The following is a 25,775-nucleotide window of genomic DNA, read 5'->3' as shown; positions in this document are numbered from 1 at the left end:
TTAGCACAGCGGGGCCTAATCTCCAAGACTTTTTCCAAGACTCTGAAGCTGTGTTTGAAAATGTAAGATCATACAATAGAGTAGGCGCTAGTTAACCCCTTAATGCAGAAAGGCTTAATACACACTTCTGTATGAACTGGTGGGGCTATTCTTTGTAATAGAAGTCTGTAATAACACTTTCAGTGTAATAACACCCACCAGCGGTCCATAGGCTGTTTAAGATGTTACAGCCATATAAGAGAAAACCATGCATAAATAGATATAGATGCATTGTTGAGGACTATTAAAAAAGTCAGATGTCTAGGATAAATAAGAATTACCACTTCTGATCCAAGATCTGTAGAGAGGAGAGAAAACACAGCATCTCATAGAGAGATTCAAATGAAGGTGGTCAGATGGTCAATATTACAACAATCCAAGCTATAGCCTGAGAGCCACGATTCTACCATCTTTCCTGTGAGTCTATCATGGGTCTGAGCGAGCACACTACTACTTGTCTCAAGTCCCTTACAAACCAGCCTGTCTCCATTTACCCCAGGTGCATCCCCTAAAAAATAGCAAAGCACTTTTGTAAGTCGCTCTGGATAAGAGCGTCTGCTAAATGCCTTAAAAGTAAATGTATTCCACTAGCAGCTAAATTCTGAAAAACATTTTAGAAAGTTGCAGCATTGTTTTATGTAAAAGTATGTAAAATGTTCTTAGAACGTTAAGAAAATGTTTTTTGAAACCAAATAGTTTTGTGTACAAATAAAGTTATTCTAATGTTGTAGCAAAGTCTTTACTAAAGTTCTGAGAACATCCAGAAAACCTGACAGATTGAACGTGTCGGGAATCAATAAGGTTAAATATTTAGAGAACATTCTGCTGACGTTTTCAAAACATTCTTGGAACATTCAAAAAACATTTTGGTAACATAAAAATGAGGTCCTGGAATGAGATTTTCACCAGGGATAACTTTTTAAACAGATAAACCAAAACGTGTTCTATTAACCAAAAATTGCTAGCTGGCTAGCTGTGTCATATTAATAGCACAGAACCCAAAATATGGCATATGGCAATACACCTACACAAAATACATTTTCATTTGTATGTTCAAGCACATTTTTTTGCATTGAATAACCGTGTTAGCAAGCTAAAAGCTGAGCCAACATGATCTGTATGTGTTGAGTTTGGGGTCTATGGAAAGCAGAAGTCGTAAGTAAGCAGTACGCACAGACGGTCAAGTCGATATAAAACACACATGCGGAAATCAAGTTTAAAAAGAGCAGTGTATTTTGATTAACAGCTACTGTTCTTTCAAAACAGGGAACACTTCTAACAAACGTGGTGAGATTACGCGAAGCTAAGCTATAGCTACAGTGTATAAGCCGAGTAGTTCCAGTACAAAGCTAAGGAAACTTCTGATGAGAGTGATGCTGTTGTAAATTACCTAACGCTGGTGCTTTAAGTAAAATATGTGATCAAATATGGTGGCAGTGTAGAGAATGCTGTGGTACAGACTACAGAGGACTGGTACAATAGTCAGGAGAAAGCCTTTCAAAAGGAGGACAAGCCTATGAAAGAAAGATGTGGAGAGATTGTGCCAGAAGGTGACATTAAAGCAGCTCAAAATTATGATGATCTAAACGACTTTCCAAAGCCCTGAACTCCTACACAGGAACAGAGACCCACTTCACACTTCTCTAGAGCACCATATGAACCAATTACTGCCAGACTGATTACCTGTCCTCTGGAGTCCTGGCAAATATGTTCAATATCTTTTCTTTTTTTTAAGGACAGCTTTGCATCGCTGCCTCCTGCTACATAGTTTCACCTCCAACTTCAAGGGTGCCGAATCTTTATTTCAAATGGTGGCTTTATTTCAGTGGAGTGGATCTAAGTTAATGCACTCAAATTGGCACCCAGGCTTCAGCACATTGCCAGATTCCACAGATGGGTTTCATTTATACCAGTGAAAGGGAGAGAAAAATGGTAGGTTTTCCACTCAAATCCCCAATTAAACATCACCAAATCTGCCTCGTGACGCATTCCAGACGATGAATGGAAAGCGATAAAGATGATGAAACAATGAGAAGAATTTAGCAGGCCCTGTAGATTACCTTTGGAGAAGAGCTACCGGGCTCTGCTGACATGTGATACAGAACTATTTGCTGATCATCTACAAATTTGTGTTCCAGACACATGTCCTAAGACATGTGCGCATTATGATATCAGTAAGGGAAAAAAATCTTTTGTGATTGTGATGTTTTTCCTGCTTAAGTTTGTTTTGTACCATAATCGACAAATTGAAATATTTAATATTTTCATGCTAAATAAATAAATAAATAATATTTAAAAAATAACATATGTATTTCTATATATGTGTATTAATTTAAAATATTCATTTCTTTAACTATTTGGTTTGGATGAATCTGGCCTTCATTATATTACACATTTCATATTTAATACAAAGTCACATTTTATATCCATCTGGTGCTCTCAGTATAACCAAATCATAAGGATATTGCACGTTGTATTGTTACATTGAGGGATCTCTGTTCCCTGAACATGTGTGTGTAGTTAAGTGTGTGTGTATGTGGTCCGCTGGGAGCAGTGCTGGTTGTGGAGTCTGACGGCAGCAGAAAGGAAGGACCTGCGATACCGCTCCTTCACACACTTGGGGTGAAGCAGCCGGTCACTGAAAGGAGCTGCCCAGTGCTGCCAGAGTCTCATGCATGGGGTGGGAGCTGTTCTCCAGCATGGATGCCAGCTTGGCTGTCATCCTCCTGTCTCCCACCATCTGCACTGGGTCTAAGAAGCACCCCAGGACAGAGCCGGCCCTCTTTATGAGTTTGTCCAGTCTCTTCTTATCTGCTGTCGAGATGCTACTGCCCCAGCAGACCTACTCCATAAAAGATGGCAGATGCCACCACTGTGTCGAAGAAAGTCCTCAGGAGTGCTCCCTGCACTCCAAAGGACCTCAGTCTCCTCAGTAGGTAGAGTCTGCTCTGGCCTTTCTTGAAGAGTGCAGCAGTGTTAACTGACCAGTCCAGTTTGTTGTTCAGATGAACACCCAGGTATTTATAAGAGTCCACACTCTCGATGTCCATACCATGGAGGGGGGTGTCTGCACCAGCGAAAATCCACCACCAGTTCTTTGGTCAGACACCAGTCCTGGATAAGTTCTCTGTACTCGCTGTCCTCCTCATTAGTTACATTTACATTTTACATTTACGGCATTTAGCTGATGTTCTTATCCAGAGCGACTTACAAGGTTACTGGTATTACAGAGGAGGGCCAATGGAGTGTTAGGAGTCTTGCCCAAGGACTCTTATTGGTGTAGCGCAGCACAGCCACCCAGACCAGGAATCGAACCCCAGTCTCCCACATGGTGTGGCAGCTCAGAGGGAGGTAGTGGTGTTATCTGTTGCGCCACACCAACCACTGTTGATGTTATAAGGCCGGCAAACGCTGAGTCATCAGAGAACCTCTGGAGGTGACAGGTCGGTGAGCTGTACATGAAGTCAGCAGTGAAGAGTGAAGAGGAACAGTGCCAAGATCATTCCTTGAGGGGCTCCTGTGCTGCTGACCACCATATCAGAGACACAGTCCCGTGCCCTCACATACTGTGGTCGGTTGGTGAGATGTCTGGTGACTGAGGTGACTGTCTTTTTTCATCTTCTCCATCCTCACTCTCACTCTCTCCCTGCTGGATTGTCACTAGGACCTCATGGTCTTCAACTTCCTAATCCCTATATGACATCTCTTCCTTAATCTCATCAACTAGCAGCACCACCTGTTCTTTCTGCCTTTTGGAAGTGCTAATGTGGGGATTCATCTCCTGCATTAAATCCTAATATGTTGTATGCAAATGACATGTAAATGACATATTCTTATTAATGAATGACAAAATGTTATTCATGGCACACACATTTAGATCATTCTAATAATTTTCCTCACAAATAAAATTGAATGCTAATGTTGCACCATGCTTGTATTCCAACCTAGGATGCCTGGCATGGCCTTGCCATGCGATTCCATTATGGCACAATGTCGCCTCAGGGCAACATGAAGTTTTTTTGCAATTTCCTATGATATATTTGATCAAATGTTCTGAAATGTTTTGGTAAATACTTCTTTACTAAACAAAGAATGTCATTCTGAGTCTTGTTGGCGAATACCTGGATAAAAATCAGTGGGAAAAAAGCACTTTTCATTAAAGAAAATATGAGGCTATGTCACATGTTCACACTGAGTTCTTTAAAGAACATTCCATTTAGGGTGCAACAAGTGGTTCCCCTATAGCATCACATCTTTTATGGTATCAGACTGTATGGCCTCTAGAATTGAATAGTTGTAGTATTCATATAAATTGGCCTTGTTTGCCAAGTATTTCATTTGTATGTATTTGTATGAAAACCTATGTCTCTAATACAGCTGTCATACACAACACTACTCACACACCCACTGTATGAGTTTTTCCCGTCAGATTATTGTCTTAAGCTGTTTCCTTCAGGTTACATTCAGGTTTCAGTAGCTAATAATCAGACCTATTGCTGTGGGCGGACCTCAGCAGGCCATGCATGCGTAATGAGGTTTTTAGGCCGGTCCAAAACTGACACATACATTTCACTTAGACTAAATTATATATTAAAATGTTATTCCAGTGATGGGTTTGTGTATATTGTTGCATGTTGAGAATATTGGGCATGTAGAGGCCAAATTTCTAACTGTAAGTCCAAGTATACTTGATCTTAACATGCCCCTTTATATGTTGTTGATGTGACTGAAAGAGATACAGTAAAATCTTGGTGTCGGACGAATAAAAAATAAGCCTCTAAAAGCCAGCTTGCATTATGTGAAAGCTGCAAAAAGAAGGTGCTAGTCCTCACAGATCACTGCAAAAGGTATGCTTACCTGTAAAAGGCTCATACTTAGTGTAGGAGCCAGTAAGTGGGTGAGCCAATCAGCAAAATGTACCTTTTGCAACCCTTAATTCATGTCTTGGGAAGTTACGGTACACCAGATACCAACAAGGTAAAAATGCAAGCCAAGGTAGTTTAGTAAAGATATAGCTCCGGTATATCACCATAATTGTGTCTCCTTTGGGTGTGGTAGCATGAGGAGAGGTTTGGAGCCATCCAGGGATAAAGAACTCTTCCAAAGGAAAATCTGCTCATCTCATTCCTAGAATTCCTACTGCGTTGAGTTCTACTTCAAACCGTTCAAACAGCGCAGGGCCACAGCCAAGGCCGGCAGGAATGCCTCTGCACAGCTGGCCTGACTGCACGTGCAGCCCTTGCAGAAGCTCTGCCATCGCAGCAGGCCTGGGAAACCTTTAAAAGCGATAGAGGCCCACAGAAGTTGGGATGTTTACTCTACATACGGCATTCAGCAAATACTGTGCATCATATTACCAACACATTATGGTCCCTAAAACAGCTTTTATGGACAAGCTATTAATTTTTAGCAGAAATCAGAGAGAAGATGGAGTTGATCAAGCTCCACTCAGCTCCACTGGCCTCAGATCAAAAAAATCCACAGGTGTTTCTGTCAATCGCTCTATTGTAAGAAGACAATGTCGATGTTAAGCTGATGAAGAAGCTCTTGCTGAGAAAAAGAACATTTGTAAAGTGGTGTTCTCAGAAAAATCTAACCACCCCAAAGTCCACATCTTAACATTGTTGGAATTACTTGGATCTTGAAAAGTAGAAAATGCTCCAATTTGTATGACTGAAATTTGGAGCTGTGGGAAAATCTCTCTGTAGATTTTTATTTTTAAAAAACGTGAAATGAATGTGAATCTCCTGAAAAGAATGAAACCTGCAACAAAGATAAAGGGTGGACTCGCCAAATACTGAAACATTAGATATTATATTTAGTTGTTGGGGCTTCTGTGGACTTGTCTGTTAAACATACCTATATTTTTGCTCATTTCCTGATTCAAAAATACTTAATGACTGGTTTGAATAGAAATTCAAGAAATGAATGGTGTTATCTGTCTTTAGCATAGCACTGTAGCCATCTGCCACATTTACCACAGATAAAAAGTTACACCTTTTCTCTGAACCTCGTAAAAGATTAGAAAACCTGTTGATTGATAACAACTAAAGCAACATTATGTAGCTTTTTCTTATCTTTAAATCCCTTAAAATAACAGTTTAAAATAATTGTTAAATGCTCTATTGACTTGTTACAGGGAGAATAGCATTGATAATTCAGGCTCAGTGTGTTGGGTACTGCACTGTATAACTTTGGTGGAGCTGCACAAGACCGCTCTGTATAGCGCTGTGTAACTCCAGTCATATTTGGGTAAAATCCTGTAATATTACTCTACCACATTAGTCCACATTAGTCCAGTTCTTTTCCTTAGATGCCAGTTCTGTGTCCCTCAAATGGCATGTGTGCCATGAGAGGAAGTTCAAAGTACAGTTTGTCTTCACTGTAGTGGAGTAAAAGTGATTTTACTCCCCACCTGCAAGGGGAGCCCAGGATGAAAACATCCATGCAACCAATTTATGCATAATGTTTTGTAAATAAACGATTAAATAAATAAATGATTAACTAATTTTACTTCAACCAAATTAATTTTGCATTGCGATGGATTTGTCGCCACTGTCATGGCGTGTATGGCCAGACACGGTGGGATGAACACTTGCAGAGATACTTTGTTAACTAAAACAGGTACAACACAAAAGGGTACGAAACGTGGAGTTCTACAACTAAGGGCAAAACAGTAAACAAACTCAAACGTGGCAAACACAACAAACCTGGGACTGGGAGGAGCAGGGAGCTGAGCGTGAGGGAAGAGAACGTGGCAAGGGGAAACTAAAGACGGGGCGAAACCAAAAAGCCACAAGCCGTGCTTGGGTGTAGGGGAGTTAATCAAACAAAGGGGTAGAGCGGCGCTCTGTAAACAAAGAGGGGAGGCTGGGGGACCAGCCGCTAGACCAAAAGACAAGGCCGATCTTACCTGACTTTGCAGCGTACTGCCTGGAACGTGGGTCACCTTGGAACCTGAGCAGAAAGCAAATGCACCTAGGGTAGGGTGGAGACTTTTTCTCGAACGTGGACCGCAACCTTGAGCTACAACCTTGAGGAATCTCAGAGTGTCTCAGAGATCCCAATGGAGTCAATTCACGGTAGTAAACAAAGAGGATAACGCTCCTTAAATGCTGCCAGTCCCAGGGGAAATACATGAACAAGGCAATGAACAACGAGTGACCCCAACTGAACATGAATCAACATAAATGAACTCAAAGGAATGGGAGCCGAAGGGGAAGTCCTTATTTGGGCCTATAGGCGGGGCTCGGGATCGCCCCGGGGGAGGGCGCAATAACGAGGGCCTGACATCCACAATGTCCAAGATGTTTTTGTTAAAGCCATGGCCTTTTTACATTTTGCATAATACTTATTTAATACCTGGCTAACTATCCCATTGTTTTATCCTTTTGCAAATGACTAGTCTTCTTGTCCATCCTAACTGGCAAATAAAGAGCGCACATCATCATTTAGCAATTATTCAGCCATCAGTTAATGCCAAATTAAGGAGCAGAAGAGCAATAATCATGCAAATGTCAAAATTCAGTGCAATTATGTTTGATTCTGCCTTTACAGGATTCTACTGTTTCTGTTTTCCTTGATTCTATTCACAATCCATCAACAACAGAATCAACAGGACTCTACCGCAATTGTTTGAGGAGGGCAGAACTGAGGCCCAGCAGGATTGGAGTTGGCTGTAAGTTGTTCTAGCTGGAGGTTTACTGAAAGCTCTGTAATAGGCAGTTTACTGCAAAGCCCATCGATGTTCAGCTGGGTGAGAAAGACTTTGGAAAAGTCACCCCGGTGCTGCTAACTTTGCAGTAGGCTCCTCTTGGCTCAGAGGTGACAGATTTACTGATGCAACTCCATAGTTTACTGTTGTCTGGAATTTTATTCTCTGCTGTTGCTAAGAGAATTCATAACGTTTGACCGTAAATCTGTAAATCAGAGCCTAACAGATCAGCGTGTCCACACCAAAAGAGATGAGATCACGATCAGAACCTGATACTTAGTAGGTATTCCTATGTTATGTGGAATATCTATTTATGTATCGGTCTGCCGGTTTCTCTGTCTATCTGTCTGTCTAATATACTGCACTATTGTGTACCCAGATCAGCCAGAACATTACCATTAGTACTAATATTTAATAACTTAAATTGGAAAGTGAGTTAGTGAGTTAGTGGTTGGTTAGTGGTTGGTGTGGCGCAACAGACAACAACACCATGTGGGAGACCAGGGTTCGATTCCTGGTCTGGGTGACTATGCTGCGCTACACCAATAAGAGTCCCTGGGCAAGACTCCTAACACTACATTGGCCCACCTCTGTAATACGAGTAACCTTGTAAGTCGCTCTGGATAAGAGCGTCTGCTAAATGCCGTAAATGTAAATGTAAGTTAAATATGGGTGGACATGTGGATCGAAGGGTAGAGAGTACACAGTAGAGCAATAGCTAAAGTAGCTACAGTTATCAACACTGTAGATATCTGAGAATGGTACAGTCATTAGTCAGCTTATTAAATAAGGACATAATGCCAGAAATCTTCAGCATATTAGTATTATTTAGCAAACCAAGTGCAAGTGAGCATGAGCATGTGTTTGGGTCAGCAACCAAGCTGGGGTCTCCTACTGTAGTCCTTTACTTTCTCCAGTGTTTGAATCCTGATGGGAAACATCTTGGTTATGGCCACGCTATGTCTTTGTCTTTTGCAGCTTTTGCAGTACCCATACCATTCACTCTTAAAAAAAAGGATTCATCAGATGGTCTTTAGTAAAGTGAAGATTTTACATAGAATATGAATTCTAACGGCTGTGGAAAACTGATTTCTGGCAGTTTAAGTAATCGGGATTAGCTCAGATGTTTATGGTATGCGTGATCACATAACTTGCAACAATCCTTATGGTATTAGCAGTACAGTTGTTTAAACATACATCTTTTTACAGCTATCAAATATGTATGCTTAGGATCATCAGGCGCTTTTACAAAACCATGTATTGAGTGTATTTCTTCAAAATTGGCTTGAGTGGTCCGCAGGAGCCAATAAGGATCCGAGACTTAGCCTGAGGGCAAGCAGAGCATTCAAGCACCCACACACACCCATACACTCTTGGCCTAATCTCAGCACTGTGACTCTCACATGATGCAGGAATGCCCATGCTCACAACCACACTCTCGACACACCACGGTGTGGGAGGTTACGGGGTGTCTCTCACGAGTTCTCTCCACATCTCTGCTTCTCTTGTGTTTGGGCCTGATTGCCATTGGACTCCACTGGCATCCTGCGCTGACCCTCCGAGTTGCCATTAAAAGTCCTCAACCAGCAATGTGAGATGAGCCGCTTTTCGCTTTCAAGGAGGTTCCCCTTTTTCTGGGAGCGAAGGGCAAACATTCAAGATGACCAAGAGACCAGACCACTTGTTCCAAAGGTAATGCAGTATCAATCCCTTGCTCTCCAATTTTTTGTGACGGAATAGAGTTTTATTTATTTATTTTTTTTTATTTATATTATTCTTATTATTTAATATTTTTTAATTAAATTAACATTTTCTTTGTTAGCTTGCAATAGATTCACACATTTAAACATAATAGTAAGTCATTTAGCTATTTTCCTTGGCAAATTCTGCGATACTGATCCACTACTAATTATACTAATTATACCAAATTTCATTTGTGGTGATGTCAGCATGCAAACTTTTCAGCTGATTTAAGGGGGAATCCTATAATTTCTGCATAATTCAGCTGATGAAAAACATTCAGAGTGGTTTCATTTCAGAGTTGCAGGGGTTTTAGATTATTAAGATGGTATAGGTTCAGCTTTATAAGTTAATTCTGTTGATGATGCCTTAAAATCTCTCCAACCTGAAAGTCAACGTCTTTTCAAAACCTTTAGAAAACAGTGTCTCTGGCATAGGCCAGTGTACTCCTAACTGTTTCAGGTAACAGCTTCCAAGTCTTCAGACATCTGCTCCCGTTACTGGAACTACTGTGAAGTTTCTCTAAAACTCAGTTAATTCCAATATGTTTATTATTTATTAACACTTTTTAAAGCAGATGTTGTCAAAAAGCAGCTTAACAGAGATCCTGGACTGAGCCTATTTTAAATGAGCCAGTGGTGACAGCTGTAGGGGGAAAAGTTCCTCAGAGTGAGAGGAACTGATGCTCCTCTGGTCATCACTGGGTAGTAAAACATATAACAGAGCAGCAGCAGAACTGCAGAAAACTGTTTAGATGGGGAAAATGAAGAATTATGACTAATGTGAAAGCAAGACACAAGTTACAAAGATGTGAGCAGGTGCAGGACACATGCATGGAGAGGAGCATTTCACCTCGAAACACTCTAAATAAGGGAAAAGGGAGTCTCTTAAAAACTCCTTCAGAGAATATTATGTTAACAGATGCTTTCCAGGTAGTCCTTTGGACTTCTGATCTTTTTACTTTATTGGAAAGTAACAGCCCAAAAGTACACATTTCAAATGCTTATCCAAACTTTTGACAGGCAAGTTGTTTTTCTGGTATATACTCCTGTCAAAACTGTTTGTCCACCTGTCTGCCAAAATCTAAAAGGCGTAAAAATTTACCCTGAGGGAACAGAAAATCCAAAAAACACAAGGAAACGTTTCATAGCTTGTTACACACTCATTTCGCAGGAATAACTGCAACTAAATGCTTTGTGTAGTTGTTGATTAGGGTTTTACAATGCCTTGTAGAATTATTTCAGCTCAGTGACATCCAGAAGGCTATATTGAAATGTTGGAACTACGATTATATCAGATTATATCAAAACCTGAGCAGAAGAATAAGCATTTGGTGTCTTATTTGGTGGTACAGTGACTTCTTATCAATAATTTATAAGTGGTGTTGACCAGAGGAGGCTTCTTCTTCCAGCTTGGGGGGAGTTTTTTTGTGCCACTGTCTCCTTTAGATCATTTACTGGGGGTTGTATCTTTTGTTTCATTCCTGGATTTCCGTAAAGCTGCTTTCCTACATCAGTTGTAAAAAGTGCTATACAAATACATTTGATGGTTTGATTTGATTTCAGTCAGGACTTTGACTAGGCCATTCCAAAAGTCCTAATTTCTATTTTTATCATTGTGAAGCAGATTCTCTATGTGGGTGCTATGGATCATTGTCTTGTTGCATGACCCAACTTTGCTTTAGCATTTTATCTTGTGAACGGTCTGTGACACTGTGCTAGATTTACTCTGCTATTTACTCAATTGTTCATTATCAAAGAGTGAAATGTAGCAAACATGGACATAGAAACTGTACACCTGGCTACCCTTGTCATGCTTGTGCTTGTGTGTTGTGCTTTTATATGATCAGAAAAGCACCAGAAAAGAAAGAAATCACAGCAGACACTATAAATATAGACTCGCGTGTGTTTCCCAGAGCCCTGAGATTGTAGCTCCCATTTCTGGAGTCCATGGCACACAGCAAGAGTTTGCTCTCGTTGTCCTTTATCAACTAGGCAGCTATTGGCTGAAGCGTGTCCACTCACTGATTGTGTCGCAGGTCACAAATATAAAATCACTTTTGAACAAAATTGGGTTATGACTACTTTTATGACTATTTTACATCTGTCACATCATCAAGGAAAGCTCTCAGACGCGTCCTGCCTCATCTGTACCATACCTGGGCACGGACGACAGCTCAGAGAGCAAGACCGACTCAAGCTCGTCCAGCCGCGAAGACCGAAGTAGGACTTTCCTCAGCCCACAAACACGCAGCATCTCCAGCCTGACTGACTACCTGCTGAAATACATCCTCTTCACCAGTAACCTGCTCTTCACCGTGCTGGGTCTGGCCACGCTGGGGCTCGGGCTCTGGGGCCTTTTGAACAAGGAGTCATTTGCCCAGGAGAAGCTGGGCAGCATCGGCACAGACCCCATGATGCTCTTCGTCTTCCTGGGCCTGGTGCTGTCACTTCTCTGCTTGACGGGCTGCGTGGGGGCTGTGCGGGAGAACTACTGCCTGCTCCGAACCTTCTCGGTTGTCTTGCTGGCCCTGGTGGCCGCCCAGGTGCTGACTGCCATCGTGGCCTACAGCCTGCAGGGCCGCATTTCTGAGCTGCTGCGCACGGGCATGCTGACTGCCATGGTGCGCTACCAAGATGACCTGGACATGAGGTTTATCACAGACGAGATCCAGACGGGGCTGCAATGTTGTGGGGCGGATAACTATCGGGACTGGCAGATCAACAGGTGAGGGAATGGCTAATGACTAAGTCACTATGTTCAAGAAATGCCTCTTAATCCAGGGGTCTCAACTCTAGTCCTTACCCACTGACATTAACATAAACTCAGCTGATTTTAATGTAATATAAAGACAACATGAGTAAACATGTGACCTCCTGGATAAGTCGCCGATGCGTTCTTGGTGAAATTTTGGTAGGCCGGACACTTTTCAGAACGTTCTCCACTGTTCCAATTTTTCTTCTTTTGTGGATCATGGCTCTTGCTGCAATGGCTTTGTTACCCTTTCAGTGCCTTTGTGCTGATTCCTGAGACCTTCTAGCCTGCTTTACATTGCCAGACAGGTTCTTGTAGTGATTTTAAGATCCAACTGTCGGGAATTAATCATGCCTGGGGTCGGCTACAGACATTGAACCCAACAGTCAATTGAATTTGTTAAACTGGTTGGTTCAAATTAGTGGGTAAGGGGGTCAATTACATTTTCACAATAAATGGAATGATCATTTAGGAGCTGCACTGTGTGTTTACTCGTGTTGCCTTCATCTTACATTTATATTACATTAACTGGATGATAGGAAACATTAACATGTGACAAACATGCAAAAATAGAAGGAATTAGAAAGGGGCAAATACTTTTTCACAGCACTGTGGATGAAGAGATATTGTACACTGCGTCCACTAGGGTGCGTTAGGGTAAATGACCTATTGTAGTGCACTGTAGGACTGTAAGGGTACACTGGATGTTCTTCTCTATGCTTTCAGACATGTATAAATAAAGCCAACCTCCACATCAGTGCATGTTATAGTCCAAAGGACAGGGAAGAAAACAATAGAATGATCTGGCATCAAAATAAGAACATTTATATTATAATATTCTTGGAACAATGTAGTCATGTGCAAACTTGTGAGCACCCCTGGTCAAATTACATATATTTTAAAGTGGAAATAAGTACAAATCCTTTAAAGAAAACACAGTTCTGCATATTACTGCACATTCGTTTACAATTTCTGTATATTTGCTCCATTTTGGATAAATGAGGCACGTAAAACAAATGTTGCTGATTTAGATAAGTAATAAAACGTAATGCACATGTAATGCACAGGGTCTTTTTGCATTGTAGACAGAACATCAGTGGTGGTGCAGAACAGCATACAACAGAATAGAATAGAATGATTGCAGTCAGAGTTGGCAACAGTACAATATTCCAAGACCCTTCTGAGACCCTTGTGAGAGTAGTGCCAGTAGTGCCTCTTCATTAACACCAGTTGTCTCAGATAGACAAGTTTATAATAATTTAGAGGGCTCCAGAGTGACGCAACATATTAAGCATCGGCCTTATTGCAAATTGCCGGTTCAATCCCTGATAGTGCCAGGATGGCCTTCACGTTCTCCCCATCACTCAGTATGATGCTAGCCAGTGTCTATAAGCTAATGTAACAGAAATGGGAGTTAGTGCTCTCCTGCAAGCGTGTTTCACTTCCCAATGATGTTGCATTGGCGGCAGTTGCCAGGAAGGAAGCATGTGCTAGTTTTCACCCTCTCAGCACTGGTAGCAAACTGGATGGGAACTAGAAATAGTCAAATTGGTGTGAAAGTTGGGTTAAAAACTTAAATTGAGAAAGCTGTCTAAATGGACACATTGTATATTGTATTATACAATAGTATACAATATCTGATTCCTCATACCGTATGTATAAGGTGGTTATGAAAGCCTGAGACACATGGCATAAAAAAAAGATAACAGATAGATATGATGGGAAACATGCATTGGAATCCTCTCTCTGAATTAACATTCTCTCTCTCTATCACAGCTACTTTAACTGCTCAGCTCCAGGAGTGCAGGCCTGCAGTGTTCCGCCCTCGTGCTGTGTGGATCCTCTGGAGAACGGGACGGTGTGGAACTCTCAGTGTGGATTCGGAGCTCAGCAGCTAGATGAGTTCTCGGCCCAGAGCGTTATATTCCTGGGGGGCTGCTTGGGCAGCATCTCCCGCTGGATCGAGCGGCACTCAGGTCTCATAGGCACAGTGGCAATTGTACTGCTGGGAGTCCAGATTATCACGCTGGTCATTACTGCACGCCTGCTGGACAGGATCCACTGGAACAGGGCTCAAGCACGTCAAAGGCTAGTGAGAACCTAATGCTATGACAGTATGAGGTGACCGACAACTATGTATAGACACCTTCTGATCTTATGGTGCATTCAGATGGTCAGAAAAGTCCTCAAACGATGAAAAGGACCTGCTGTTCTCATTTGAGTGGTCACTTGCTACCAAAATGTATCTTCGTGTGAATAACATGCGTATATGCTTAAATCCACCAAAGACATCTTGCACTGCAAAAAAGACTTCTTGGTACCGTGGTCATGTGGCAGCCTACCAGAGAATGTACTGGCTGGTGTAACAACATGGACATTGCCTGAGGTTATCACTCGTATTTGCAGTATTTACAGCTGTCTTGAGTGCAACATCTTGTGGAACTGGTTATCTTGTGGAAATTCATGAGTTTTGCAAGGACTGTCTCAAGGCACCATTACTGTAGAAACACGAGAATGTCATGTGTTGTACACAAATACGTTCTGCTTCAGGGCTCTCTACCATGGTGATTGTGGACTGGGGCTGTGTGTTATAATCTTTAAAGGTTTTCAGGGCAAGGTGAACGTGTGCCAGCAGACCAGCAATGCAGTTCTCTTTAACTGGGTCCAGAATGGTGCTCCATGTCTGTGAGACTTGCGTAGGTTGATGCGCACAGAAAGTATAATGTAAATGAATTTGACAACAGAAAGTATTTATCATGTTCTGTAAATATCATATTTTTCCAGCACATCAAACAAGGGAATGATCACAACCACTACTAGTTTTATTTTCCAGCATTGTTTAATTTTTTGAAGTCTTAAAGTGTGCAGACTGGAATGTGTACAATGTATGCTAAACATAGCTGTACAGATGCACAAATTAGTTATCTCACGAAATCAAATGATCTGACCTACATAACCTACACTTAACCTTAATCATAACCATAGCCCAAACTTAACCCTAACCATAACCTAAACTTTAACTAACCCTAACCATAAACTAAACTTTACCTAAACTTAATTTAACCCTAACCCTAACCTAAACTTAACCTTACCATAACCTAAACTTTACCTAAACTTAACTTTACTCTAACCATAGCCTAAACTTAACCCTAACCATAACCTAAACTTTAACTAACCCTAGCCCTAATCATAAACTAAACATTACCTAAAACTTAACTTAACCCTAACCATAACCTAAACTTTACCTAACCCTAAGCATAAACTAAACTTTACCTAAACTTAACTTTACCCTAACCATAGCCTAAACTTAACACTAACCTAAACTTTACCTAACCCTAACCATAAACTAAACTTTATCTAAACCTAACTTTACTCTAACCATAGTCTAAACTTAACCCTAACCATAACCTAAACTTTACCTAACCCTAACCATAAACCAAACTTTACCTAAGCTTAACTTAACCCTAACCATAACCTAAACTTATGCATATCAAAGACCAATAGATTTCTTCCACCAGTCGAGTTGCCTCACATTTTTTATGTGTTTCATGTTGTTTTAATAAAAAATGAAAAAATATACCCACCCACAATTTTGCTAATTCATCTTTTGGTTAGGACCAGTATTACCAATTGGTTGCTTCAATCACACACCACCACATTTTACAGTCAGTTCCAAGTATTTGGGCAGTGGTACAATTTTTTGTAATTTGGCCTGTGTACACCACCTGAATAGATCATGATGTGACTAGAATGTAGACTTTCAGATTGCATTTAAAGAATTTAACAAAGGGTTTAACAAAAACATCTCATTTACTGTTTAGAGGGCACAGCCATTGTGAACATAGCACATATATAAGAGTTTAATATAAGATATACTTGGAAGCAAATCCTTTGCAGTCAATGACTGCCTGAGGTCTGGAACCCATGAACATCACAAAATGCTGAGCTTTTGTCCTTTAGATGCTTTGCCAGGCCTTTACTGCAGCTTGTTTGTGGGTCCTTCTACTTTCAGTTTTGTCTTCAGTAAGGGAAAAGCTGCTTAACTGGGTCAGGCGACTGACTCTACCATTTTAGTACATTCCATTACTTTGCCTTAATGAGCTATGGCGTTGCTTTTGCAGTAGAGTTTGACTCATTATTCAACTGTACTGTGAAGCGCCTTCCTATCAATTTTGCAGCATTTGACTGAATCTCAGCAGGAAGTATAGCTCTACTCACATTAGAAGTCATCCTGCTACTTCTATCAGCAGTTACATCATTAATAAACACCAGTAACCCCAGTTCCATTGGCAGCCATGTATGCCTATGCCATAGCCACAGTACCTGTTATGTTAGACAGCTGATGTGGTACTGCTTAAATCACAAACCTTTCCCATCCTTCTCCAAAATCAAGTTAATCATGGTTTCAACTGTCCAAAGAAGCTTGCTTTACTATTGGACAAGATTTTCTAGACATCTTCTTGCCATTTTCTCCATTTTTAATTGTCTTAACTGTCTTTATTTACACTCATGAAGGTGTGTCTTGATTGTAGACTTGGAAACAATGGATACATCCACCTTCCCAAGTGTTTTTGACTTTACTAAATGTAAAGGATATGCATTGATATGCATTCCAGCTGGAACATGCCCCCTTTTTCTATTTTTCATTTTCTATTTATAGTAGTCCTTCATAAGTTATCCACCTCAAGACCTTCTCTCTCTTTTTTTTTTTTTTTTTTTTGACATTTTTAATCCATTTGTTTGCTCCCCAATTTTAAGTGGCAATTGGATCTTTTGACTGAAGGCTGGGACTTTCTGTAAAGCAGAGGGTAATAACGTTAAGTTTTAATGCTTAAATCATAAACTTTAGGTCTGATGGGGTTTTTCTCTATGGGATTTTTTTATATATATATTTGCTACACAAAAAATATCTGGCTATATTACAATCTGTCTACATTACAATCCTAGAGCGGTGAGCATGACGACTGGTTTCATGTAATGGGACAGTAATCCTCCATAATTCCATCCATTCAGTTAATGAATTAGTACTGTTTACACCTTAAAGCAGGCCTCAACAGGCAGGTAAACACTAATGAATCTAATGGCCTACTGGGTAGGGCCTCCTTTTGTTCTAGTCCACACTGACATGAATGCATCATGTAATCCCTGCAGATTGTTCACAAGCACTTTCATGCTGCATATTTTGTGTTCTACCACACCTTACATTTTTTTTTTAAATTTACCTTAAATTTTACTTAAGGTAATTAAACTTAACCTTACCTTAAAACTTTTTTGCACAATTCTGAGGAAACTATAGAAACTTTTCTGCCAGACAATTGTCTTAAAAGATCAGCATTTATGTTCTTCTGACACCAACGATCATGCCTCACTGAAAATCACTGAGATCACTTTTGTCATCCATTCTGATGGTATATGATTTTACATATTGCACCGCTGCCATGCAATTAACTGATTAGATAACTGAATGAATTAATAGGTATACATTGTTCCCTTAACAAGCTGCTTGATGAGTATATATGAAGATGTATAAACATATATGTTACACTTGTTTAAGGAATAAGCTAGAATCTAGGTAAAGTAGTGTTGGTTTCTGGAGTTATTAACCCCATCTGCTCTAATACACACCTGTGAACAGTTAATGAAACACTGCGGCAACAGACACGTGTGGGCACACAGCCGTACGAGACACCCTTTTAAATTTCTAAAGGAGTGTTTGGTGGTCTCTGTTTTAGAAGACCTACATCTGCAGCAGGATTCATGTTTCTTTTTTCATGCCCTTGAGACATGATCTACACTGAGAAAAGTGCAGTAACAGTGCTAACAACCTTAAAGGAATGCCATATGTACATGCTGCAAAAGATTCTGTATAGCGGTTCCAAGTGAATTGACTTCTTTATCGGACAGTTCAACCATATACAGAGATATAGTAAAACAATATGGCTAAAGCTAAGCCTCTACATATAGCATGCATGTCATCATGCAAAAATCCAATACTAGCAATTGTAATTAAACTGGAAGACAGTAATGATGTGTAATTATTTGATCCATATTAGATTCAAAGCAATTCAGTTATTTGTATTTCAAGTATTTGTGTAGTGTTTGGTCAATAAATCCACACAAATATCATTAACAGTCCTGGGGGGCACGGGGGATGTTTATGTCCATGCTGTTGGTTTGGAAATCTGAGAATATGGATGTATGGCATTTTTTCCCAGTGTATATTTGACTAGTACCTGCCTGCTGAACATTTACCATTAGATGGTGCCATTGTCTCAACGTAGAAAGATTCTCTGGGACCCCTTCAACTGGATTGTAGTAGATTTGAGCCCAGTGTAAGCAAAAGGAATAAACGGAGTGATGAAAAACATCCACTGGGCCTAAAGTTGATTTACCACTTGCTACAGTGTTGGCCTGCAGCACCAGCTCTGGGCTTAGGACGCACTGGCGTGCCAGTTTAAATACATTCTGTGTCTTTTTTAAGTCGTCCATTTGGTAAATAAATCTTTCCATAAGAACAAAGAACAGGCACTGGCAGTAACAGTCATTTTCAACCACAGAATGTCTAAAGATTGCAAGAATGGCAATTTCTACACATGGCCTCGTGCAAGTTTTTGCAGACTCAACCATCTGGATTTGGAATAACGGATTTAAAGAGGGCCAAGCAGTGATTGGTCGCACACATGAGGCACAGCGGAAGAATCCTGCCTCATCATATGAATTTGGTGATTGGATTAGCTGGCAAGGTGCTGGCTTCTTGCTCTATCTACCTCGCTTTCACTCTCATGTGTGTTTGTGTGTGCGCGTGTTCGCACTTGCGCTTGAGAAGAAGAAACCCTGAGAGCAACCATGACTCAAGAGCAAGAGCAGGAAATGGTGAACCACTTAAGGATTATTTAAAAAAAAAATGAGTACAGAAATAGAAGTGCGCCTAACACAATACAGGTGTGCTCGGAGTAATCACTGAAGTCTATCGAGGGAAAAAGCTTGCTGTGTTAATATAAATATGTGAAGAACTTCACACCTTCACAGCGGAGCTGGATCAGTTGAATTTAGTTGAATTTACTCCCCCTCCTGTAATTAGGAGTGGACAAAGTTGATAAATGCTATAATTGAGTAATCGAGGAGTGGTGAGGCTCTTTTTAAAGCATCACTCCAGTAAAAGCTAGGTTACTTTATTTGTACCAGTAGGTTAACTTCAGCATCCATCGATACACATTTTACAAACAACATAGATAAAAGCGGTAGATGACTGGAATAGGAGTTTTCATGTTTCCAGTCCTCTATGCCATGTTGCTACCACCTGTTCGCCTGAGTAAAGACGGCTGGAACAAAGCTAGCTTCATACCGCTTTGTTCTGCATTCTAGAACTCCAAACCTTTGTGCAGATGAAAGGAACTGGAATTCAGTTTATAAAAGGTGGGTGACGTCATCTAGAATCAAGGCAGTTATCCGCTTTGACCATCTGGTCTGGTGTACAAGGCCTCTAGATTACTGCTGCACCATTTAACAGTTTGATTTAGAGCTGTGGACCACCAACGAGCCGAAAGTTACCAAAGAATAGATGTAGATAGATGTCTCTGTAGTTAGTGAGTAATACACCGTAGTGTATAATGAGCATTTCTGTGTTAAGGGGTTAAGGATAGATCAAACTTATCCCATAAAAGCCTGAATATTATGATGGTATCATGGTTTTGTCAGAGTGAAAGTAGGACAGACTCCTCAAACAATGCAAATACTGGTGCTCCCTTTTGAACAAAGTTTCAAAGTTCAATTTTAAGTCAAGAATTGTCTCAAGATTTGGAAGAGTTTGTACACATTTCAGACCTATCAGACCCTTAATTAAGGGTGTAAGAAGAATTCATGGGGTGCAAAAATTCATGGCAGACAGTGGTTCATTTTGCATTGTGCTTAAACCCCGGCTGCTAGGTAGCAGTGTTGTGCTCTGTCTTCTGATCAAGTTCAGGCTGAAGTTCAAAGTTTATTTGTCACAGTTATGTAAAGCCGAAAAGTCAGCACACCCCTTTCACCTTCCCTACGGTTTCTTGGCTGTGGACTTATTCTACAATATATTTTTATCACATAATGTTTTATCACACAGGTTTTTAAACACTTATGATAAAACGTGTGCTAAGCTGGATGTTGTTTCCACTAATACTGTGTACTTGTGTACACTAATACTAATACTGAGGTTTCTACTACCTGAGGTATGAACTGATTGGACATGATAAGGTTTTGTCATTTTGATTGCAACAAAGAGAACAGTCTGTTTTTCTTTAGGATCTTCCTGGTCTTGGTCTAGCAAGATGGTCTGCAGGTCAAGAGGCTTGATCCGAATGATGAGCTTGCAACCCGTCTGCCACGTACTTGAAGAGGAATTGAATAAACAGCCCAAGGAGGTAATGTTGAAGACAATACTGCTATTTAACTTTTTGGAGCTTATAAAAAAAAATGGATAAAGGATAAATTAATGAAGAAACGGTAAGGATTCCTTATTAGTTTAGGTTTAGGTGTAGGTTAAAGTAGTCAAATTACATTTGACATTTTTATATTTTTTGCAGAACGTAGAAAAGGGTCGCTTTACAAGATGTAAAAACTGTTTACAGAGGATGATTATGTCCCTACGACATAGCTTGTGATTCAAGCATGTTGAATCACAAGCTTGTCCAAATCATCTTTACAAGATATCTCAGTCAGGGAAGTCAAAACATTCCTGCATGCAGGGCATAGATTGTTCTGTCCAGTCCTTGCTTTATCTATGTGCTTTATCTCTCTTTAAAATCACGATCAAGTTATGATCTGCCGACCCAGTGAGGATAGTGGGAGAGAATTAAAAGTGTCCTTGAATAACCTATAGCAAAGATCTAATGTCTTATCCTGCCTGATTGAAGAGAAAACATTTTTAACAGGGGTTAAAAAATGTGTTCATCAGTTTTATTTTCAACATTTCAGATAATTCAGTTAGTCTTGCAAGCTGGGCCAATGGTTCACCACACTGCTCCACAACAGTGGACAAGCACAACACAATGGCAATGAAAATAGTATACACACGTAGTACTGGTACACAGCCCCGACTAGCACAGGCAACACAACGTTACACCTGTCGGACATTTCGCTCACAACTCAAGTTGTAGATGCACCAAGCCTGGAGTGTCAACTGTGAGTGTTTAATGCCCCAGTGGTCCCATATGCGAAGGCGCTGTCACTATATTCAGAGGATCGCTGGTTCAAATCCCGGTCATTCTCCTAGCCATCGGCAGCCAAGGCCCAGAGAGAGCACAATTGGCCTTGCTCTCTCCTGGGTGGGTAGATGGGTAGGTGGTCTGCAGGCTAGTGCGTCGAAGCCAGGTATGTGGTGCTTCCCTCCAGGCTTGATGGTTGCATCTGCAACAGTTAGAAAATTAAGAGGCTAGAATTAGCATGTGATGGGTGTGCAATGGGGGGGGGGGGGGGGGGGGGGTATAATAAAGGATATTATAAAGGATACTGAGCAACATAGCAAAAACACTGCTGCATATCACTGACACAACCAGGCCATCACGACCATTTCATCACTGATTTATTAAATCCAGCAAGATAACAGTGTCATGTTTACATAGACACATAGATTTACACATTAGCAGTAATTATCATTGTATTATGTAATGTGTGATATCATGATTTCACATGTGGCATATACTCATGACATCATGACATCAAACATGGACATAAAATATTTGTTACTAATAATGGCTACATGACACTAGTGGTGTAGGTAGGTACACAGATAACATTTTGGGCATTGGGGGGGGGTTACAAGGTTTGCCACGTCAAACTGAGATCATCATACTACTTGAGTAGTGTGTCTCTTTCTCAAACCTGTCCTCCGGGGCGCTATCCTGTATACCAGCTCTTGACTCACTGGATTGAGCAATATTTTTTCAACTATGTGAGGCACCCTGAGGGCTGGTCTGAGAAAACTGCAGTTAGCTGTAGCTGATGAATAACGATGAATAATGCCAGAGTCAGGCAGACCGAAGAGTGCAATGTTGGAAATCTTACACTGAAATGCAGCAGAATTTCAATTCAGTACCAAAAAACTGAAATACTTCAGTAAAGTACAGATGCTTGAATGTACTTACTTGTACTTACTTGAATGTACTTTCCTTGCCACTGTCGCCGTTTGGCTTGCTCACGGGGGTCCTTCATGTTATTTCTTCTTTCGTCTCTGTCTCTGTCCTTTATTAAGTACTAATTATGTAAAGCTGCTTTGTGATGACAACAGTTGTAAAAAGCGCTATACAAATAAATCTGACTTGATTTGACTTACTGTCCAGCATTGAAACGAAATATGGTAGAATGCCTGGGATATCTATGATGAAAGGTTGAAAAGTGGACATAGCTTTTATTAGGAACCCGTAGGCATTTTTTTACTGTAAGGCAGGAGTGAAAACTCCTACTCTTTCTGTAAACAGAGAGTTTGTAGGAAAGATTGGAAAAATTCTTAGGAAGAGTTATCATGTGGCCTGTTAGAAGGAGTGGTTATACAGGAACAAGAGGACAGCTGGGGTACATTAAAACACTGTCAGCAGGCTTGATACAGAGTTCTGGGAACAGCATGTCTTGGCCTTAAATGCATGCGGGCGGGTGGCACTGAGGAACACCTGCGATCTTGGCTCAGAAAGGAAACATGAGGTACTACAGCCTGTTCCACCAGGAAAGGCACACAGGTATCGCCTGAAAAAGTTAGGACACACCAAACTGACAGTCCAGTGCTGTCAGTTTTTAGTTTTCCTCATCATTTGAACCCTGTAGCTGTTCTGAACACTGTGTAAGCAATTCTGGATAAATGGGCCAATAGAAATGCTCTGAACTTCCCTGGAATAAAATCTTTTTACATTGAAAGTTAAGAAGGTTGTTTTCGTCTCCTGTTAAGTTAACACTTTGGAAGTGTTTTCATTGGACAAGCCAGGATGTCTAGAATAATGGAATTTGGACAGAATCTTGACCCAAACACCCTCCATTGAAAGTTAAACTTGTTTGGTATCTTCTGATGGTTGATGAGGTACGTTGATATCAACTGTGGCAGGGGATACCTAGAGGTCCCATGATGAGGACTGAGGATGAGGATTTTAGGATTGTTAGGGACTTCTTTGCACATCTTACGGTCAGCTCTTGGGCTGAACTTGCGAGGACAGCCTGACCTGACCATGTTGACAGATGTATTACTTGTAAATTATTGCCCGGACAGTGGAACGGCTGATTTCTAACTGTTCTGAGATCTTTTAAAATCCCCTTTCAGACTCATCTTCCTCTACAATCATCTACATCTGAAGGCCTCAGAAAGCTCTTTGGATCTTGCCATTTTTAAAACTTCAACAATCAAGAGCAAACCAATCTAAATATCTGGGCTTTATATAAGACAGGTTCCTCCAAAATCCTCTCTGACCATCTTCTAATTATCTGCAGCTGATGTGGTGCACCTGTTTTTCATTTCAGGCATTTTAAGCAGCAATAAATGTGGGGGTGTCCTAACCTTTTCCTTACAAGGGACTTACACTTGTATTAATTATTCTATTTGCCTCTATAAATTATCATTAAAAAATGATTCAGTTTTATTGGTTTAGTTATGTCCATCTCCATATCCTCCTTATCCTCCATATCCATATCCCCATAAGTCCATATTTGTATAAAAGACAAAGGCAGTCAACTTTAGCCAGGGCAAAAATCGTAGAAGACACACCAGAGAGCACAGCAAGCAATGAAAATACAAAATCCAAATACGGGGACACTTGTTGACATTACTTAACAAATGCATGCAACTAAAAGAAAGTATAATACAGTGTCTTGTCGGGTTTTCTTGGTAAGTGTTTGGTCAGTGCAACCTCACAGAGTAAACCCATGTCTTATCCATAAGGTCCCGGCACCAGAAATCTGAATATACAGCGTTTTAGTTCTGGGTGTTGTCTTTTCTCCTTGCCTGCATTCTCTTGTGTGTTTGTGTTTTGTTTCTGTTCTTTGTCCACTCCCCTCTCCAGCCCTATTGTTGTTAGCTCTGAGAAATAGCTACTGTATACCGGGCTGCTTTGATGTAGAGCTGTGTTTAATGTGACTGAAGTAATATCTGCTTGCATTGGTTTCATTTAGTTTTGCTAGCTAAACATAATTACATTGATTCTCATGGAAGCATAAAAATACATATTACTCTTTCATAGGAACACATAGGAAATTCACAATGTTATTATTCTGCATTAAAAAGGGATCAGTATAGTACTGAAAAGGCTTAACTCAATAACCATGTAAGCAAAAGTTGAATTATGGTTCTATATAGAACTACTGCCTTTCCTAAAGAACAGACATCACTTTTCTGTTTCATCACTTTTTTGACTTAGTTGAATGGAACTAATTGATATTTCATGTTTTTGGGTTGTAGAAGAACATTTCTGTTTCTTTACTTATACTGAGTCAACATAGTTTCAATGTATCATAGCCCAGCAGTACTAGGGAAACCTGCAGTTGGCCATTAGAGGTTATGTCCTTCCCTTGTCCTTTGGTGCTGCTGTGTTTCACCTTGTAAAGAACTTGCTCACAAACTGATATCATCCCCAAAACAAATCCTATCTCCTGTATCCGATTCCTCTCTCACTGTACAAGGCGCTAGTTCAGCTCATCTAACAACATAGGTAGTTTTTAGGTGACTGAAGTAATATCTGCTTGCATTGGTTTCATTTACTTTTGCTAGTTAAACATAATTACATCGATTCTCATGGAAATACATACACATACATACATACATACATATACATAGGAAATTCACAATGCTATTAATCTGCATTTACACTCTATGCAAAAAAGGGATCAGTATAGTACTGAAAAGAGTTATTTGATTCATTTTAACAATAGTAGAACCTTCCCGGCACTATATACAATCCTTGTTTAAGACATTTTATAAAGAACCATATGCAGAAGGTTTTTTTCTTGTATTTGTACCAACTCAATAACCATGTAAGCAAAAGTTGAGTTATGGTTCTATATAGAACTACTGCCTTTCCTAAAGAATCCGATTCCTCTCTCACTGTACAAGATGCTAGTTCAGCTCAAGATTTTTAGGTGACTGAAGTAAAATCTGCTTGCACTGGTTTCGTTTACTTTTGCTAGTCAAACATCCTCAAATCCTTGCTGCAAATCCTGTATTCTGTATGCGATTTCTCCCTCATTGTACAAGACGCTAGTTCAGCAACACAGAGTGTTTTCCACTCTACATTTAGTTCCATTTTCTTATTATGTGTGTTGTGTGTTTATGTTATAAACAATACAGAGTTTCAGCACTTTCCCAACCCACCCTATAGTTCTCGAATACAGTCCTGTGGTATCCCATGCCTCCTTTGTCTGAACATGATCCATGACCCTGAGTTTCACAGCTACGCCACTTCCTACTTCTAGTTTCTCATGAAATGAAACTTGGGCTAGCTCTGTGCTCTGATAGGCCAGTGGTGGTTCCATATAAAAGAGATCATGTGACATAATCCTCTTCTTGCTGCAGAGGTAAGTT

General features: G+C 40.4%; 1 protein-coding gene across 1 annotated transcript; it reads left to right on the top strand.

Annotated features, from left to right (window-relative positions):
- Positions 1-9,349: 9,349 nt before the first annotated feature.
- tspan10 (tetraspanin 10) lies at positions 9,350-14,351 on the top strand. Its single transcript, XM_072694236.1, has 3 exons — positions 9,350-9,445; positions 11,613-12,220; positions 14,024-14,351. The coding sequence occupies exons 1-3, from the start codon at positions 9,350-9,352 to the stop codon at positions 14,349-14,351; spliced, it is 1,032 nt and encodes a 343-aa protein (XP_072550337.1).
- Positions 14,352-25,775: the final 11,424 nt, after the last annotated feature.

The sequence above is a fragment of the Salminus brasiliensis genome, chromosome 12, assembly GCF_030463535.1.
Source record: "Salminus brasiliensis chromosome 12, fSalBra1.hap2, whole genome shotgun sequence".
Taxonomy (NCBI): domain Eukaryota; kingdom Metazoa; phylum Chordata; class Actinopteri; order Characiformes; family Bryconidae; genus Salminus; species Salminus brasiliensis.
The sequence above is the reverse complement of the archived record's forward strand: the minus strand, read 5'-3'. Positions and strand labels throughout refer to the sequence as shown.

Coding starts and splice junctions, on each gene's coding strand:
- tspan10 (XM_072694236.1), top strand. CDS start 9,350: ATGAGCCGCTTTTCGCTTTCAAGGAGGTTCCCCTTTTTCTGGGAGCGA. Junction 9,446..11,612: donor CCAGACCACTTGTTCCAAAG/GTAATGCAGTAT, acceptor CACATCATCAAG/GAAAGCTCTCAGACGCGTCC. Junction 12,221..14,023: donor CGGGACTGGCAGATCAACAG/GTGAGGGAATGG, acceptor TCTCTATCACAG/CTACTTTAACTGCTCAGCTC.